The sequence below is a fragment of the Anopheles coluzzii genome, chromosome 3 (assembly GCF_943734685.1).
Source record: "Anopheles coluzzii chromosome 3, AcolN3, whole genome shotgun sequence".
Taxonomy (NCBI): Eukaryota; Metazoa; Arthropoda; class Insecta; order Diptera; family Culicidae; genus Anopheles; species Anopheles coluzzii.
The window spans coordinates 59756847-59776641 of record NC_064671.1 but is presented as its reverse complement, the minus strand read 5'-3'; the positions used below and the strand labels follow the sequence as shown (position 1 = coordinate 59776641).

General features: G+C 40.0%; 2 protein-coding genes across 5 annotated transcripts in view; one reads left to right on the top strand and one right to left on the bottom strand.

Moving 5' to 3' along the window:
• Positions 1 to 7798, top strand: part of LOC120959176 (muscarinic acetylcholine receptor DM1) — a 77895-nt gene extending 70097 nt beyond the window's left edge. For all 4 annotated transcript variants that reach the window (XM_040382378.2, XM_040382377.2, XM_040382380.2 and 1 more), the window contains exon 6: positions 1607 to 7798. In XM_040382378.2, the coding sequence (XP_040238312.1) occupies positions 1607 to 2423 (817 nt within the window). In that variant the 3' untranslated portion in view covers positions 2424 to 7798. The remainder of the gene's footprint in view (positions 1 to 1606) is intronic.
• A 1276-nt stretch (positions 7799 to 9074) lies between these two features.
• Positions 9075 to 18852, bottom strand: LOC120959179 (uncharacterized). The gene is made up of 4 exons (XM_040382383.2): positions 17422 to 18852; positions 12994 to 13163; positions 12617 to 12930; positions 9075 to 9370 (listed from the first exon to the last, which is right to left on the bottom strand). The coding sequence occupies exons 1-4, from the start codon at positions 17495 to 17497 to the stop codon at positions 9367 to 9369; spliced, it is 564 nt and encodes a 187-aa protein (XP_040238317.1). The 5' UTR covers positions 17498 to 18852; the 3' UTR covers positions 9075 to 9366.
• Positions 18853 to 19795: the final 943 nt, after the last annotated feature.

Sequence of the window (19795 nt, the reverse complement as noted above, 5' to 3'; positions counted from 1 at the left end):
GTTTTGCTTAAAACATGTAGTGAAACTGTTTCGTTCTGTTTACTCCAGCTTAATGTAGTCTCCATTCTTCTTTTCCCCGTTTTCAATTGTACCGTCTAAAGTTTTCGTAAGCATTTTTTCTCGACCGCGCTGAGCTACGGACCATGGAGAGCGGCAACCCATAGCTCAGCCCGGTTGCGGTTTCGCATGGCAACGCTTTGTTGCTCCGGTTCGATGTGTTTGGTTTGTTTCCAGTGTGTTTGTTTCTGCCGTACAACGGGTGAAGGATTCTTGGAAAGAATGGTTGGACTTAAGTAGCCAATAAGGTTAGCTTTCTAAGAAAAATAAAAAAAGCGCATTGTTCACAACAGCAAGCTGACGCCGTGCAGGGGAAAACATATGCTGAAAAATAGGCAATTGTTTGGAAACCCCACCATCTTCGAAGGTGTGAACATATTTTTTTAGCTTTAGCCTATCATTTAATTCATGGGACGGAAGGTGTTTGCTAGATAATTAAAGTCAGAGAGCATATTATTATCATAAAATAGTTTCAATACACGTGTGAGAACATCTCAAATGCTAAAAAGTATTCTTTTCTAAGCACAAGTTTTAAGAAAACCGATAAATTTACAATTTACTAATTTTGCTTTTTTTTTAATTTACAATAAAAATTTTTAGACTAACAGTTCAGTTATTAAAATAAACAAAGTGTCAAAGTGAATTTCGAAACTATTCGAAAACTATAAGAAATATCTTTGTATAAAGCTTGATATTTACCTTTATTAAGCGGTTGTTTTTGACCACAGCTATTTCATTTGCATTTCCACTATATTCAAAGGATAGAGTAAATAAGCCATTGTACTTTGATTAAACCAGCCCACTGTCAACCGCTGTACGAATCCTTCCCGTTCCAATCACCCGTTGTTCGTAGTGATGCAGTATGCGATACTGCATAACCGCATCGCCAAAAATCATCCCACTCAGTGCATTTTCGTCATAACGTACTTCGCGTTTTGTCAATCAAACGACACCCAATGATATCCTGCAGCGGCATCGCCAGTTGGACATCACTCTAGTAGTGGTGGTGTATTCATGATTTAGTACCTGTGTCACGTTATTCTCGTTTGTTTGTGTCATTGATGTGTTTTTGGTACTGGAAGCACCCAATAGATTACACGTGTGCACCTCGTGAAGGGTGAAAGCGTGTCATTGAACCAGAATGTATGTTAGCTCTGTGTGTTTGTGTGTGTGTGTGTATGTGTGTGTGTGAGAGAGAGAGCTGTGTGTCAACTGCACCAATATCTACGGGAAACAGAACTCATCGAACTCATTGACAACTAACGCATCATTGCATTAATTCATCTCGTATCGTTCATTAGTTCGTTGCGTTAATGTTTGAACGTTTTAACTTTCACCTGCGTGTTTTGCGGGTTGCGAGCCTGGAGTTAGATGCGTTGGGAATGGTGAGCGTTGTGGGGGGAGGAAACAGCTCATGCCATTCCGATACACCTACTCCAGCGGCCTTCCCTAAGCTCACAATCAATGTTTTGTTGTACGCTGCCGTCCAGCAGACCTCGAGCACTCATTCATTCAGTCGCTAATGCGCCCGGTTGTCCTTTCGTTGCAGATGCACCTCACTGAACGTGATCCGTGATCCATATGTGGCCGGCAGTGGCGGTCGTAGTAACGTTGTCAGCATGATACCGGACATTTCGCCCACTCCGATACGCCCTGCTCTGCCCCCGCTGGCCCATCTGCAAGACATGCACGGTGCACGGGATTCTCGCTCGCTACCGAACAGCAACCGGTTAGGATCGCGGTCAGTCAGCCAGGACTCCGTGTACACCATCCTCATCCGACTGCCACCGGAGGGTGGATCGGGTGACGAGCGGGCACCCTCGATCAAGATGATACAGGACGACGTACCGATGTCGATGACGGTACCACCGAGACGTCCGCTACCGTCGCGCGATTCCGATTACATTTTACCGGTAGCGACGCGGCGCCAATCAACCGCAACCACTGACTTCCGGTTACCGCTCTCGGCAAAGATCATCTCCAAACCGCTGTCGAAGCAGCAGCAGCAACTGCACCAGGCAAACCTTGCCCAAACCGCCCGCCAGGTGAAGAAGAAGAAAAAGTCCCAGGAGAAGCGCCAGGAAACGAAGGCCGCCAAAACGCTGTCGGCCATCCTGCTGAGCTTCATCATCACCTGGACGCCGTACAACATCCTGGTGCTGCTGAAGCCACTTACCGCGTGCACCAAGTGTATACCGCAGGAGCTGTGGGACTTTTTCTACGCACTTTGCTACATCAACTCGACCATCAACCCAGTCTGCTACGCCCTCTGCAACGCTTCGTTCCGGCGGACGTACGTGCGCATTCTTACCTGCAAGTGGCACACGCGTAACCGGGAAGCGATGACGCGGGGTGTCTATAACTGAACGGTGCCAAGCGGTTAGTTTTTACCAACCAAAAATCATCACCAATCAATTTTGAAGGTGTTGGAGTATTGGAGATAGATTTATTCCATTAGTGCAGGGTCATGTTTTGGTTGGGTGTCCTGGGATGATTGCGTTGAGATGTTTAGTCCGTGTCGAAATGGCCAAAAACAATGATGAGCTCTTTGATGTTTATTCTGGGGTGGTCCCGTGGTACAGTCGTCAACTTGCTCGACTTAACAACATGCCCGTCGTGGGCTCAAGCCTAAAAAATACAGTACCCCCGTAGCATGGACTATGTGACTATTCGGCTGCGTCGTCCTGAACAAGTCTCGAAATTTTGTATAGGCCGGCATGTCCGCGAGGGACGTTACATCAAATAGAAGTGCTTTACATACTATTTTTTGTAAGATTTTTTTTCCTTAGAAAACTCCATGGTACCGATGATCGATTCTCAATAAGTTGAATACGAAAACAACTATTGCAATTAACTTGAGTAAAATGTTAAATTCTTGCACATGATTTCTATTGCACAAACAAACAAAAAATATGTTTCTAGTGACTAATCGTACATTGAACCGTAATGAAAGTATGAAAGGAATTTAGTACGTAATATGTGGTATCTACTTTTGATTTCTGCTCAAAAACTGGACTCAGCGACCATAAGAAAACAAACTTTTTCTTCATTCCATCCTTACCCCAGACCGGATATCAATCGACTTCCGATGCCTCCGTTTTCTTGACAGTGCGAGCCTGCCGGGCGTCTCCGTTTGACCTTCGGTGACAGTTAAGCCCCGGCCATCAGTCAGCTTCAGGCGCCTTTTTCCGACGGACACACGGTTGGTGTAGATTTCTAATAAGCGAGACTACGCGAAACGGAAGTCAAACCGTTTGCTGTTGCTGCTGTTGCTGCTGTGTCCCCAAGGAGCGTCAAGCTTCAACCGGATACGAAATCTCTTCCATGGCTTTGCTGCTGCTGAGCCAATTTAATTCTCACTTGCTCCGGTTTCTAGCCTGTGTTTTCCTAAATAATTCCCATTTCCCACACCTCAAGCCCTGCCCGCCCCGGTGCTACTGCGATTCTTTTTCCCAAAATCTTGTGCGCTTTGCGTGCCGTTCCGGTCGGTGCCTTTGTGTTTGTGGCTGTTGCGTGTTTAATTAAGATTAATGAGTGTATTTGCTTTACTGTTCTCGGCATACAAGTTGACTGTTTCTCTTACTGTTAATATGAACAAAACAGAAGAAAAACGTGGTAAAGGGATAAGCCGAGCCAAGGTGGGCAGTGTCTGTGGTAAAAGAGGATGTTGGGCGAGAAGCTAAGCTCCTCTTTGCATCCTTCCATGTACGCTGCTACGGCGACGGAAGATTCCATTGGGGAATAGGAAAAGTTCACTACAGACCGAGCAATTTTCGCTAGAACGAGACGCTTGGTCACTATGTCTCACTTAAGACTAGAGCGTAAGGTAAAAATTCTACCGACAAACCATCTTAGCAGTTCCTGTGTCAGCGTATGAGTGCACACGCACTGCAGGATTGGGAAAGCTCATAAGCATAAAGTGAGAGATTTGGGAATGTTTCTCCGATGTTAATTACATTAAATCTCAATGTACATCTCTGAATACTTGAGTAATCGCACACAGATAAAGTTTTCCTGGTAATGTCAATGTTGGCACACGCAGGTTGGAAAGTCGTAACACATACAGTATCGGACATTAAGATAGGACCCTTTTTTTTCAATGCACCGTGCACTTGTTTTGCCACGTTACTTGTGTTTGTGTGTGTGTATGTGTGTGTGTGTGTATGTGTGTGTGTGTGTGAGTGTGTGTGTGTATGTGTGTGTGTGTGTGCATGTGTGTGTGTGTAGTAGTAGTAGAAAGAGAGTGTGCTTTTAAATGTGTATTTGCAAGTGCGCGGGTTTGTGTCTGAAAAACATAGCTTGCCATGATGTCATATTGCGTTGAAATTATTCTTATTATGTGTGTTATCATGTGAAACATCGTGCGTTTACACTTGGATAAAAACTAAAGTTTGCATCGACAGCAGCGCTTGTTCCTCGGACGAAAACGCAGGTGTGCTGTTTCATGAATGTGAATGCGACACCGGTGCGAAATGGATACGCGCACAATAGCAATGAACTCGGCATTCCCTCACAGGTGTTTCTCCAGTGCACGCCATTGAAAGGCCTTCGTGCATCTCTGCGTTGCACGTTGTGTGCGAATGGTAAACTTTGTGCGTGCATTGAGCTGGCGCGCAGTTATTCTTTTCAATGGGCGTTTTGTTTCATGAGCGCGGCAGTATTCTTTTCTCGATTTTGAAGGGAAGACGCTTACTCGCGTACTCGTTGATAGTTTTTATCCATGCGATGTTTTTGCTGCTCCAAAACGATGTAATTCATCGCGTATAGAAGTAGAACGCAGGCAGAGCACGGGATCAGCCGTGTCCAAGTTTTTAACCAGTGCGTTCTTGACGGTCCAAGCAAGCAATGTTAGTAACAATGGGTCGAGGTAAACGTTGTACCGATCATCAGCGCCATATGTAAAAGCGAATGGCTGCTGCTGGCATTAAGCGCAAAAGGATCGAGTTCGTAATGGAACGATCGCGCACTTTTGTGGCAAACGCGCTTCGGACAACCGAAACGTGCTTAGACAACTGAAACGCGTTTGGACAACCGAAACGCGCAAGTCAACCGGACGTCCTCAGAAGACCACGGCGAAAGAAGACCGTAACATTGTTAATACATCGAAAACACACTGATCGCGAGGGCGGTGGTCCTGCTTATCACACCAAAAACCTAACCCAAAACACAAAAAAACTACTTACAAATCTATTCGAAACGACCTACTTGTGAAACAAACACACACATCAATACACATTCAAACATACATCCACACACACACACACACACACATGCACACACACATATACACACACACACAAACACACATACACACACATACACACACATACACACACACAAACACAAGCACATACAAACCACACATCAACTTGGCCCAACGGGTGCACGGTGCGTTAAAAAACCAATGCCCTATCTTTCTGTCCGATACTGTACACACGCATCACGTGGTGACGATTATTTAAAAAGGGACAGCCCATGGGGAAATTGTTTTAGCGCTCTGTACAATGATTATGTTCTAATTTAGAACATTTGCTGTAATTCAACACAAACATATTTGTGAAATTTTTGTGTAATAGTTGATCGTTTGCGTTGAGTGCTCGTTTGTTTTGGGTCCCTTTAAGTGATAGGATAGACTTCAGGGTACACTATTTATTCACGGTTCAGCAGATTTCTTACAGATTTTGGTATAATATCGAATAATATCGAATCGAACTTACATTGAAGAGATACTAAAGAGGCAAACATTTTTAAAATATCAAACTGTAATTACAAACATTTTTAGTATCAAAGGGAATTCTTTGCGCATAGGTCGTGCTGCTGGCTTTGGCCGCATAAAAAAGGCAGTTTTTACTGAAAACAAATATGAAAATCTTGCAAAATTGGTAACACAATACTTCAAAAAGCATCGCATGAGATAGTTGATAGCGTCTTTTTTAAATTGTTAGAACTGTGTTGAGCTAGGAAGTTGTGGTGTGACGTATTGTGAAGCTCTTCAGGACATTCCAGGACACCGATAAAACAAAATACAAAAACTCTTAGTTAAGCTATAGCACATTGAACGATGACAAAGCAAAAAACAAAATCAAACTCTGTAACAGTTAAGCTTGATGAGTAATAATGGTTAAAACGGTAAACAAACATCGATATCATCTTGAAGAAAAGCATCCTAAATGGCGATTGTATGTTTAACGGCCTAAATAAAGTTAGTAACGACACAACATTTACATACACTTTCGTGAGCATGGAATGCCACAACATCCAATGCACCAAACAAACAGTTTACCATTACTTCTCACAAGCACAAACGGTGCACAATCACAGGACGGCGTTGCGTTATAATCCTCCTGTTACGTTACGGTGTTAGATAGGTGTTTGAATCAACTGAGTGTGTGTGTGAGAGAGAAAGAGCGAGAGAGAGAGAGAGAAAGAGCGAGAGAGAGAGAAAGAGCGGGAAAGATAGAGAGAAATAGAGAAAGCGAGAGTGCGTTGAATTGATAAGCGAAGTACGTTAACGAAGTGGTTAATTTTTAATCAGTTAATCGTGCGCGCAACGTGTTCAGTTGAGTTTAAACACTCTCTATATACATCTTTGGACAGCAAAAATACACTATTGTAGCAAGGTAGAAACCAGGAACTTTATCGTATGTAAATCACTAGCACTTACGCAACGCGTAGAATGAACTGTACTAGCGAGAATTTAAGATAAAAACATACCAAAACACACACAGTAGATCAGATAGGAAGGTGACGAAAACCAAACCGTTCAACACAGCGACAAACAATGTAATTAGCCACAAACATGTAAAACGGTAGCGATAGTAGTGTGCAAATAGTAGAACCATTTCATCGTCAAAAATAGTACCAATCTCATAACATTCATTAGCGCACTAGGTGCGGACATAGACATTGCTAATTTAGTCGCAAAAAACCTAGTGCGTAGACAAACAAATATCGATGGTCGGTAGTACCGGTAACGCTGCAAATATAGCCACTGCAAAACGGTGACCACACACACAATTGAAACATTGCTCACGGATTAGGGAAAAGAGGGATGCGTCGGAATGCCGTCGTCATCGTCATCATTGTCGAACGCGCTCGAACAAAAGTAACCCTCGAACGGTCCGAGTCGTTGGTGAAGGTAGCACTCTGTAAGAGATTGCAAGAAAGCTGATGTTTTTGACTTACGGTCACTGCTACCAGACAGATCAGAGAGGCCTGAAGTCGAGCGCGTTCAAGGATTAGAAGATAGTAATTGATATGTGAAAAAAGAAACCAAACAAAACGAACCAAATGTTGACTTTAAGCAAATGGAATTAATGTGTAGAATTTTTTGTACAGAAAATTGTGACCTATCCGCGAAATGTTTTACCTTTATTAGATTTATCGTACAGCTAAATTTTCTGTTGCCTTTTTCCGTGGTGGAGATTTTCATACTGCCTGTAAGCATTGTGTGCAATGTTTCATGCGATTTGTTGATTAACATTGTACACAAGATTGCAAGATTCACATAAAAATAGTATTAACGCTTCATAACGCTTCGTAACGCTTTCCGTTTCTTTTCGGCCTCATTTCATATTCCACACAGTATACCACACAATCATTACCGCAAGTAAAAGAAGATATTGAATGATTCAGTACTGGGAAAAGCTAATATAAAAACTGTAACGACAAGAACACACAGGCGATAACAATGTAGGGAAGGCATAATTTCGCACAGAGTACGAAAACGTTATATATTATTCAGCAGACAATAAATAAATTTAATGTAAGTCAACTAACTTTGTAATGTAGCACAAATGATGGGAGAAGTTGAACGACGTTCTATTTCGAAATGTGTAATGAACATTGGTTAATCGTGAGGAGGTTATATTTCGTCGGGCACTGTAATGAATACCGAAAGGACACAAAGCTGTACAACAACATTAACATTTGCAAATTAGTTCATACATACAATCATAATCAGAATGTATGCTAGTGGGTGTGTGAGAGACACAGAGAGATAGAGAAAGAAAGAGAAAGGAAAACAAAAGGTAAATAATGAACGAAACTACAAAAAACCCCGTATGATAAAAACACTAGCGTCAAAATACATAATAGAAGAGAACGAAACAAACAGCAGCACAACAGAGCAAATCAAGCGCAATGGAGACGCTACAATGCAGCACCCTAGATAAACTAAAACAGTGAGATCAAACAAATATCGTTTATAAATACTATACCACTTGTACTAAACACCGTTTGGGATTGTTCTTTTTACAGAGCACATATATACACGAGCGAAACGCTAGCACGGTGGATGAGAGGAAGGTTGTTTGGTGGGTAAAACGATCGCAGAACGCAACACGATCACATAGAAATCAACACCAGATCGTACCGCAAGTTAGGCTAGAGACTGTGTTGATGCATTTCAAGAAGCGGAGCTTACTCTAGGCACGTAGTCCGTAAGTGTGTACGTAAGTGTGTATGTACGCGTATTTATATTATACATGTATATGTGTGTGTGCGTGTATTTTGTCGGTGTATTAGCGTAAAGAAATAACAATATCCTCCCTGATGAAGCAAAGTCACAGTGAGAGAACAAAATGTCTCATTTAGGACATTTTAAGGGGAGCTGAAATTCTACAACAAACTTACCTAAAGGAGTGAAGGTTTTAGTGTATTTAACAGATTTAGCTAACGATCGTGTAGCGCATGGATATGGAAGTGAGATTTGATGGTTTTCCATTATCAGAAATTTGCTGCTGGACCAAGCAACCAACTTAACGAATAAGTTATTTTGTGTTTTTCCTGTTTTGCCAGTACCGGCATTTTTTTCTACGAACAGAGAGAGAACGGTGTTAATGAAACATAATCATCTAAAATGAGAAAAAAAAAATCATTTCATCCCTCGAATCGCTTTCACACTAATTCGCGTCTTTTTGAAGGAACAAGCAGAAAAGAACGCGAAAAAAGTACATAAAAAATACACAAGTCAGAAATTTCATCAGCACTTACATTCAAAGCCTCAATGCAAGAAATGAATTATGGTATGGTTTTATTAGAATATCTATAATGTGTTTTAATTAAACCTCTTCCTTTAGTGTATATTAAAAACACTAATGTGTAAAATTATTAACGACCAAAATGGACTAGTTTCATGATATAGAATATTTTTTATAGTAATTGTATAATAATAACAGAACGCAATATTATTTCGAACGTTTTTTTGTAGCTTTTGATTGCTTTCGTGTGCAATGGGACAGTTTTTTGCGCGTTACTCGTGTTATCCTCGCGGCGTACGTTATTGTTGCACCATTGTCGAACTGATTTCTATCTGTAATTGTAAAAAAAGAAGAAGGAATTCTTGGTAGCAGTGTGGGACTAGGAAACTGGTGAAATTTGAGTCCGTATATGGCAAACAAATCAAACTTAGACTGTAAGAGCAAGCAAACAGGTATAAACAGGTGACCGGTTAGCAGATAACGGAGACAAACAGCAAAAGCAAGACAAACAGCAGTTAGGTACGGATGGTTTGTTGTTATTTTATTTTGTTAAATTAAACTACAAACAAAACAGGAACCATATACTATTTTACACAGTCATATTTCATGAGCCAAAAGGAAAACAATTTTAGTTGAAACAAGGAGGGCGAGATGGTATGTGAAAGTCGTATTATATACAAACGAAAAACAGAAAAAAAAATATTTTCGTTATTGTCTTAAGTGTGTACAAGAGCCACTTAGTTTTTGATTAATATTGGGCCTAAACGTAGTGAAATCAGTTTTTTGTAGTGAATTCGTTGTGACAACCCGCAAAAAAACACGCTGCATGTGTTAGGTATTGTTTAAGAAAGTTTTCCGTTTTGAAATGTTTACTTAAAGCATAAGAAATAATTTGTTCTGCATAGTAAAGTACGTTTTAACAAGTACAGTAAGCTAAACAAGAATAACTTACAAACGATAATGATGCATCCAATAAACACGGACACATACAAAAAAACGGATACATTTATAATTTTGTCCTGCAAAAGTTAAGAAGGATATAACATGTTGATTATTATATATAAGTTGATGTGATGTACTTTAAACAAAAGATTACCATGTTAAACAGCATTTGATAATGATAAAAAGTTGACTTTTTTTCTCGCACAAAAGCAATCAGTGAAGATTATATAGCTAAACAAAAGAAACGAAACAAAACAGAAAAAAAACAATGAACAAGGTGTTACAGATATTTAAGATCTATCCAAACGCGCATGTTTTCGTATTTCGATATTCGTATATCTTTATTGAACGCAACTGTTTCATATTTGTACCGTGCGTTAATGGTATAGTTAATGGTAATAGCTACTGTATTTGAGACTCCTTTGGATGGGAAGGAGGTGATTATAGCAGGGATATATTCTTACAATTAATGATAGAATGCTTGAGAGCAAAATTTGCAATCCAATAGGTTTCAGAAGACGTCGTATTTTCCTGCCAGCTTTTTAATACATCGCTTGTCTCGGTCTTTCGCTCTCCCTCTCTCTATCTTACAGCTTTTATTTATCTCTTTATCCTCAAAGTGTTCTGTGTTTTTCTTCAAATTATCACACAATTTCATAAAAATGCTCCCATTTTTCATAAAAATGCTCCCATGGCATCCTGCCCCTTACCGTGTACTTTCTGTATAATGAAACGTTTGCACTTGCTCGATATTCAACTTTCATTTCCTTTCGAATTTAAACACACGACTATTGACGGTTTAAATCCTTCTCTAGGGCCAAGCGTTCCAATCAAAGAAAACAAAAAGCAAACAAAAGCAAAAGAACGAGAAAATCAAGTTTTGAATCTGTTTCTGCTCGAAAGATTTGTTAAGAGTACAAAGAAAAACGTCTTGCATCACACATTTCCAACAAATGAACAGTGCTATTAAAAGCAAAGGAAAAAACTACACCCAAAAGGACAGCCTAAGCAGAACAACGTGAAATAAAACAAATGGTCATCAACAAGTAGGACAAAGAACCGCAGGAAATAAAAGTATGCAGATAGTTACTAATCGTATTATCTAAGTGAATGTCACAATAGAATCAAATTGTAAAGAAATCCCCACATTACATTACGCTCATTCATAAACGCACCCGTTTCAATCTTCGTTTTTCTTCCAGTACCTTTTGGAACTGGCTTAATTGGAACTCCATTTTCAATATGGTCAGATTGGTGAGGAATTGGAGAACAATATTTGTAGAAACGGAAACAATCCAGGCAATAAACACCTGTACCCGAAACCACACATTCCTACGATCACACTACAAAAGAGGAAAATAAAACCGCCGAATAAACTGTATCAACCTTTTCCCACGATTTCCTACGTAGAAACTGCACACGTGGTAACGAAGCACTGTGCTATGCAATAGAGAACGCGTGTACTTTTTTTTGTAATAAACTGATAAGAACTAACTAACAATCTGAAAGATCGCCATTAGCAGTGACAGAAAAATGTGAAAAGATTTGAAACTTGGGAATGAAAATAGATGAGTGAGACAAAAGAGTTGCAAAAGCAGTCAGCAACATATACAACTAGACGAAAATGAATGATAACAGCTAAGCCGAAAAGACAAATGAGTAAGAATGGAATTGCAAAAACGCAAAGCATAAAAAAACAAGAATCACGAATGAATGCAAAATGTTCTGAAGATTTAATTACACATGCATGAAAAAATAGCTATGGGAAAACAAGATTGAGATAAAACAATTGGTAAAGCAGCAAACTAAAGAAAATGAAAAGTACTGGAAAAGAGAGAATTGCAGATAAAAAAACACGAAAGAAAAATAACACACACACGCACGTAAAAATGGGATTATTTAATAATGCTCTAGAGAATCCGAAGTGAAACTCATTCAACAACCCTAGATTAACAAGGTGTTTATTTTATAAAAGTATTATACGGGTATGCCAAAAAGTATATTTAATACAAAGTAAATAAATATAAATGAATTATTAAGTAAATGAAACAACTAAGGAAAGCTAAGGACAACAGTAGAATGTTCTAGTTGTAAAAGGAAGCAATGGGCTGCATCGGTAAAGAGGAAAAGGAATGCAATGCAAAAGGCAAAGGGAGTATAACCACAATACAGCAAAAATGCATCAAAAGCATTGCTAAGGATGAGCGCTTGATGTAGATTATCGTACAGGAGGAAGGGCAAACTGAAGCAGAAAAAGCACTCAAACACAAACCACAAACTCATTTTGTCAGTCAACAAACTTAGACCACACTATGCAAATAGATTGATAAAGCAAGGATAACAAACAAAACACTATAACGAAAGATGCTGGATACAGACAACAAAGCTCCATACAATTATATACACACACACACACACACACACACACAGACGTATAAAACAACAATGCAAAAGAAAAGGATGATGCCATAGCGATCGCACCAAAAAGGGTAGAGGAAACAAGTGAATGCAAATGAGGGTAAAAGAACACACAAAAAAGTGGAAACTATATTAAAGAAAACAGAAACTGAAAACTTAATAAATGTATGTTTAATAAAAAACCAAATGTCTAGTAGTGGTGAGACTTTTTCCTGTACTGGTTCATCTTCATCCGCATGCTGGTCAGGTGCCCGATGCTGAGGTCCGACCCGCGGCGTCGTTGATCGTGCAGCTGTTGCTGATGATGAGGATCGAACTCATCGTCCTCCATTTCCGATGCTGATCTGCGACCGTTGCCATCTGGCGGTGCGGATCGTTCCACGCCCGAGTCGTCGCCATCTTGTTCGGCTGTGTGCACGCCATCTGCCGATCGGTCATCTTCGCCCTCCTCAGGGATTGTACTAGCATCGTTTTCCGTCGCATCCAGGCTCCCTTTATCGAAGGTAGTTTTTTGGGACCGATTCGCTAGAAACTGAAAAGCCACATATTATTATTTTACAACAGATGGAGATAAAGGAAGGTTTGCAGAGATTACCTGTTGTCTTCGGGTTTCAGCTGTCGCTAGTTTTTCCTCCAAATCTTCAATGCTCGGCGTCGTGCTGGACTGTTCCTCGAGACGCTTCAGACGCCGCGGTGGATGCTTTTTGATAAGACTATCCGGATGCTCTGAATCGCCGAGGGGAATTTCAAACGCTTCTGGTCGTGCTGTGGAAAAATGTTAGATTATGATAGATAGTAACAGTGGCGAATCTAACGCTAGGCGGACTAGGCGGTCGTCTGGGGCCCCGCCGACTTAGGCGTTGGCTGGCGATTGTCAATTATTTATGGAAAACCTAGACGTTGCACACATGTTGTTCCACTGATAGGATTAAGGTTTAGGTTTGTAAATGAAACTATGAAGGAGGTCAACCCTTTTCTTATCGACACAATTTTGTTGTCATTGCCTTTGTTAGTTGATCCAAGGACTTTCTCCAGCTGGCTCTTTACTAGTGAACAAAATCCCAAAATAAAGAAATATATAATTGGGGCCGGTCTGGTGGTACAGTCGTCAACTCGAATGACTTAACAACACGCCCGTCATGGGTTCAAGCCCCGATTAGACCGTGCCCCCATACGTAGGATTGACTATCCTGCTATAGTAACAAAAAAGTCACTGAAAGCCAAGCCCACTTCACTAGTGGGTACAGGCAGGCCTTGACCGGCAGCGTTTGTTGTGCCACAAGAAGAAGAAGATAAATGGCTGCAAATGGTATATAAGAAAAAATATTTGAAATCATTTATGTTATTTCAGATCGTGTCTACAAGCTGGATATGTTCACAAATTTATCGTACTAGGAAATGATGTTGGCTAAAATAAACTTTATACATTAGATACATGTAATCCAAAAAGGACAAGGGAGCAAAATATAATACTAATATTCCCACTTCGTGTTAGGCTCAATCAATCAATAGCTCAAATCTTTAGCTAACAGGATATTGAAACGAAATGAGTACGATTCCATGGTAATGAAAGGACATTTGATCATTTATAGATGCTTTTGTTACCGTTTGATAAGGAAGAGAACAGCTGCAACTGCACATCATCACAGAGTCATAGGTTTTGCCTGAATATTGTTACATGGTGAAATTTAACTCTAGCCAAGCAACAACTATCTTTTTATAAATATCTTTCCGAGGCAAATATTGCACTAGACAATTTGCAAACCAGTTTGCGCTAAACGCATGAGGGTGTAAACCGATCTTAAGACCTTTAAAGTACGAGGAGTGGAAATAATACAAAGGCAAGGCTTGTTTTAGTGCTTTTATCAACATTGCGGAGGCCGGTCTCGTAGTAAAGTCGTCAACTCGTACGACTTAACAACATGCCCGTCATGGGTTCAAGCCCCAAATAGACCGTGCCGCCATACGTAGGATTGACTATCCTGCTATGGGGGGAAATCAATTAGTCACTGAAAGCCAAACCCACAAGAGGTAAAGGCAGGCCTTGACCGACAACGGTTGTTGAGCCAAAGAAGAAGAAGATCAACATTACGACATTCCAGAACGACAGATATATTCTCGAATTCTACATTCACGTTTTTTACCACTTCTATGATGTTTCTGAAACGCATTCGTTGGAGGCATTAGTCCGTACTCGCGCTATAATGGTAGCAAACGTAGCTGAATGAACTAAATTGATTTTCAACTATTAAATGTGGACCTGCGGAAGATCTAACGGTAGGCGGACTAGGCGGTTGCCTGGGGCTCCCGCCGATTTAGGTGACTCGTAGATCGCTTCAGTTCCATTTGTAGGCGCCTCAACTCTTACCGCCTAGGGCCCCAGATTCCCTTAATCCGCCAGTGCAACTGACACAGCACGTTGGCATCAGAGATTTTTAGAAATGCTAGAATTACATTCTGTTCAGAATCAGAATCAACACAGCACAATAATAATATCGTAATTTTACTTTTCTCTATTTATATATTAGATTTAGATTAGCATATAGACGAAAATATCGTTATGATTTAAATGTTGACGTTAAATGTTGACGTTAACACATTTATACATACAATATTTTCGCATGCTGGTGCAAACAATTGGACCGGTATATAAAATGATAAACCAAGCATAGCCATTTTTATTATATAGCGATCTATTATTTAATACAATTATGTAGTACTAATACAGTCTACCGACTAATGCTTATGATAGATTTCCAATATTTTTTTAATTTTAGCACCATATCGTCCCAATTTAGGAAATTACGGAACCATTTCAGTAGCAAGGAGAGACTGCTAGATTTTTAGTGGACTTATTAAATATCATCAAAGATGTTTAAAGCTATTGGCCTAAATTTTTGCAAAAAGATAGCTAAAGAATGTCCTGAACGATGTGTGAAGACAATGTTCCGATAAGTGATCAAAATCAGAAATGTAATGAAAATATAAGGTATCCGACATAAGGTGGCCGTCTCTGGTCGCTGTAGATACTGAGCATCTGATCAGAGGCGGATTTATTTATCTCGGGGCCCTAAGCGGGGGATCGAAATGAAACCCTTAGTTTCCTTAAAAGTCCCCAAAAAGTATCAATATCAACAAAAATTACACTGGGGCCCTTTCCGTTGTAAGTTCGTAGGCTGAAATTTCAGCCTGTCAGCTGTTTGCATTGTATACCAGTTTTCGAGCAGCTATCTATGTGAGTATAATATACAGGTGGGCTTATCCCAAGGTGTATGAATTTAGAAGGCTGATTTTTATCGCTTCTGCTTCCGAATGAAGATTGTAAGAGTGTTTTGAATATTCGTCAAGCCTCCAGAAAGCTCGTTTGAGAAAACAGTTTTCACCCGTTCTGCCAAAAAGTGATGTTCAAAATTGGTTATGAAAAAATGCTATGAGACCACCTGGACTACATACACTTTGATTCCAGATTCTACCACCTGATCTTTTTAATGCACCTTGGGATGAATTTAAACAACACCGTGTTTTCGAGCAGGTATTCGAATCTAATTCTAGCTTTGAGGCTAAAATTTTCAAGACTGAAAATTGCAGGCTAGGTTTTGTATGGATTGTTTACATGATTTCAGCCTCCAACTGTCAAACTCCATACAAAAAACTAACTAGAATCGTGAAGACCCCCACTGTTTGCTTTTTTATGAATATCGTTTGCTATTCGCAAATACATAATCCTGAATTCGTTAGGGCTTAATTTTCTTCTGTACTTTTATATGGTAGTAATTACAGTAGAACACGGGTACAAATCCCATAGTACAGTCATCAACTCGAACGACCTAATTACGTGCTCGCCATGGGTTCAAACCTAGAATAGACCCGTCCCCCCGTAGCAAGGATTTTGACTATCCGGCTGCGTGATAATGAATTAAGTCTCGAAAGCCTATGTATACGCCAGCATGTCCGCGTAGGAAGTTAGGCCAAATAGAAGAAGAAGAAGAAGTACAGTGGGAACCCACAAGGAGTACTTTTGAGTACTCATAACTGTACTTTTCTATTTGTAACGAAGATTTTGCAAATCATTTGTTTGCTCACTCATGTATATGAGATGTAAAAACTACTGCACAAAGTGTGTGTGATTTTTGTTTCACAGATATATAAGCATTGCCTGAGATCCAAGTGTCCGACAATGATTATCCTGTACTTGCGTATTTGTAGAATTTTCGTTCTTGCAATCAAGACCAAAGCAATCGAAGAAGCTTAAAAAAAAAAATAAACATCCCAGGAGCTTCTGCTTTATTGCCATGAGAGGTTTTATTGCTGATATGGAAGAGTGCAAAAATATGTCTAGGTTTGTCTAGGCCGTCAAACATTATTTCCAAAGTTTGTTACAACTTTTAATTGCTATAAACGTTACCAACACATTCTACACACTCACTTGTAAGAATGTACTACTTTGAGAAAGATTTAGTTTTCCGTTCATGTGTGCACATTAATAAGAAATAAATCATTCGTTTATAAATGCGAACTAACATGTGGAGGTTTACGTTGGGGTTCCCTTTAGACCCCCACCCCCCTTTCCCCCCCCCCCGATCGCTCAGTCGGCTTATAGGAAAATCTGCCTCTGCATCTGACCGTATAAAAAAAATCATCTTGTGTGTCAAAACGTTGCATTCAAATTCGAGACTCGTCACGAAAGTCAAATGAAGATTTTTAAAAACAAAATGCACGGACCAGTTTGAGATTGAGTTCAATAGATTTCTCAATCAATCTATTGCTTTCCATCATCAATACGATAGGACAGTTAAAAAATAAGTCCGAAATAAAAAAAAACTAAGCATATCTATCTGATTACACATTTCAACTCGTTTTTATCACATTCATTTTTAAATGAAGAGCTTGCGATATCCAACAAAATCTGTAATCGGGAGTGTTTCCTCATCTTTTTCTTTGCTAATCGTACGCAACAAGGTCGCTGTTTTCACAATTTTACACCTCACAATGCACAATTGATGCAACTCCAATTTTCACTTACGATAGACAAGCTTAGAGATGGTTGAAACCCCTTCGCCCGTTACCGGCACAGCTGCATTTGATGGTCCACATCCCATTGTGTGTATCCTTTCAGTGAGCGTAACCGTTTATCGTTTCATTATTCTACCGTGTGTATTCCTGTCTGCCCCGGTCAGTCGCACACTCACTCACGTGCTACTAATGCAACATCGCACGAAAGCGCGTCAAGCGCGATTACCACTAACAATTTTTCTTCGTGGGTCCTATCCACGTGCCAGTCACCGTTATACTGGACGTGGCAAGGATTCGATCATTGGTTAGAAGTCCATCGAAAACTGTACATCGTTTGTGGTGTTGGGGTCGGTTGGGGTCGTGTGGTTCGTACGTTAATCCGCATGGCATGGAAAGCCGAATACGGTGGAGCTCCAAACCGTTCTGAGCGGCTACGTTTCACGGGTGTGTAACCATGTAATTATCGGGCAATCGAAATCTACACCTTTCACCTTCCATTCCATCCCTACACACTACAGCGGTGGTCCTAGTCCTCAAAGCCCTCTAGGACGCTTTTAGTTTGAGAATAGTTTGGGGGATGTGGGATGTGGGTTTGCCACTGTGCGGATTGTATTGTTTGATTTGATTTGTGACCAGTGGTGCTCGTTTGACTCTCGTTGGTGCAAACTCGTGAAGGTTTACGGGTGACGATTGTTTTTTCCTTCTTCCTTCTGATTTTAGTGGTTAATTCACGCGAGTTTCAGAAAAGAAATTCGAGGGAACCAAATTTGCCAACAGTACAAAAAGTGTTATTATTCAACATCAAGCAGCTAGCTGTACCGGTCGCTTGTACTGGTGAAGGTTGTTTTCTACGTAATTGCTTGTGACAAGAAAGGTTAACTTTTGTGCGCTTGTATTACTATTTGTAAGCTTTCTTTTGGTGTAATAGAAGGAAAGACTATCACTTCAAGATTCAAACGGTTTGAAACACAAACTGGCCGTTTTATTGTATAATTGATTGCTTTGTCTGATAATTATTTATATATTCTTTTAAACACGGTACAATTGTCCTGCTACACAAATTTACAACTGCTTTGTATTTACCTCTTCCATTTCTTATTATTCTGGTGGAATTAAAGGTCACAGGATTATTAAAATTCTATCACACGAAGGGCAAATGTGACAGAGTTCAGGGTTGGAAGGTTATTGCCGGGACCCGTTTTTCGTTTTTTTTTTTCGTTCTAATCGAAACCTGTTGAGCAATTGAACTGAAGGGAAGGAAAGGGAACGAACCAGCACACCGGACCGTTTATTGATTTGATACTTTTAACCTTCAGTTTGCGGATACCGATAAGGGAAAAGATTTAAGCGCTGTGATAGCCAATGCAGGTTAGCGTTTCACTTCGTTTAGTTTGAGATTAAGCATACAGGAGTCTTCTGTGAATGGAAGGATAAAAAATACAACGAAAGTTATTTTTAACGGTGTTTTAACGTATTTAAAAGAATAAATTAAATAATTTTAAATAATTAATGTGCATTTTCAATCAATGAGCCTTTTAAGAGATCTTTTGCAGCAGGTTTTTATTTTATTAGAAATGTATCATAAATATTGTTAATGTTTCAAAAAGTTTACATAAAGTCACATATCAATGGATTAAAGCCTGTTTTTGTCCAATAACAACAACAAAGTTTGTCGGAAAAATCGATAAGATAGCGATTACCCGTAGAGTGACACATGCACGTTTATTATCCACCATCCATCCACTTCCTACAGTCACGTGCAAGTGTCACAGAACTGTACTCATCTGAAATTGCTGTATTGCTTAAAGCGTGCATTAGATTTATCATTCAATAGAGGAAAAAGAGAGCGAACATGAGAGAGAGAGAGAGAGAGAGAGAGAACGAAAGGAAGGAAGGAAATAAAAACTATATCGTTTGAGTCCATTGACACGACAATTTCCTTTCCTTCCTGTGTTACATGTGTTATGTTTGGGCCCAGTTGCATCATTATTGCAGCACGTGGAAATGGAATCGATTTAGCGTACGTTCGGTGGAGGCGCACCACTGACGCGTTGTTGTCCCATTCGTGATTAATACGTACGCAGATACGAATCCGTACGGCCGTTGGGTGTGAGCCATCATCATTTCCCCGCATGTAAGCTGACGGACCTTGTGTGGGTCGTTGTGTTTTGGGGGAAAACAATTTCACCGGCAACATGTTGACAGGTTTGTGCCACTAAATTGAGCCTGGGCTGCGATAAAAGGAATAGCTCAAAGGAATGTATGGCATTGTAGTTAGCACATGCATTATACATGATCAGAAGAAAACAAGGGTGACGAATTATTATGTTTTCGATCGTATAGAACACATTTGTATCATAAAAGCGGGAGATTTTTCATTTATA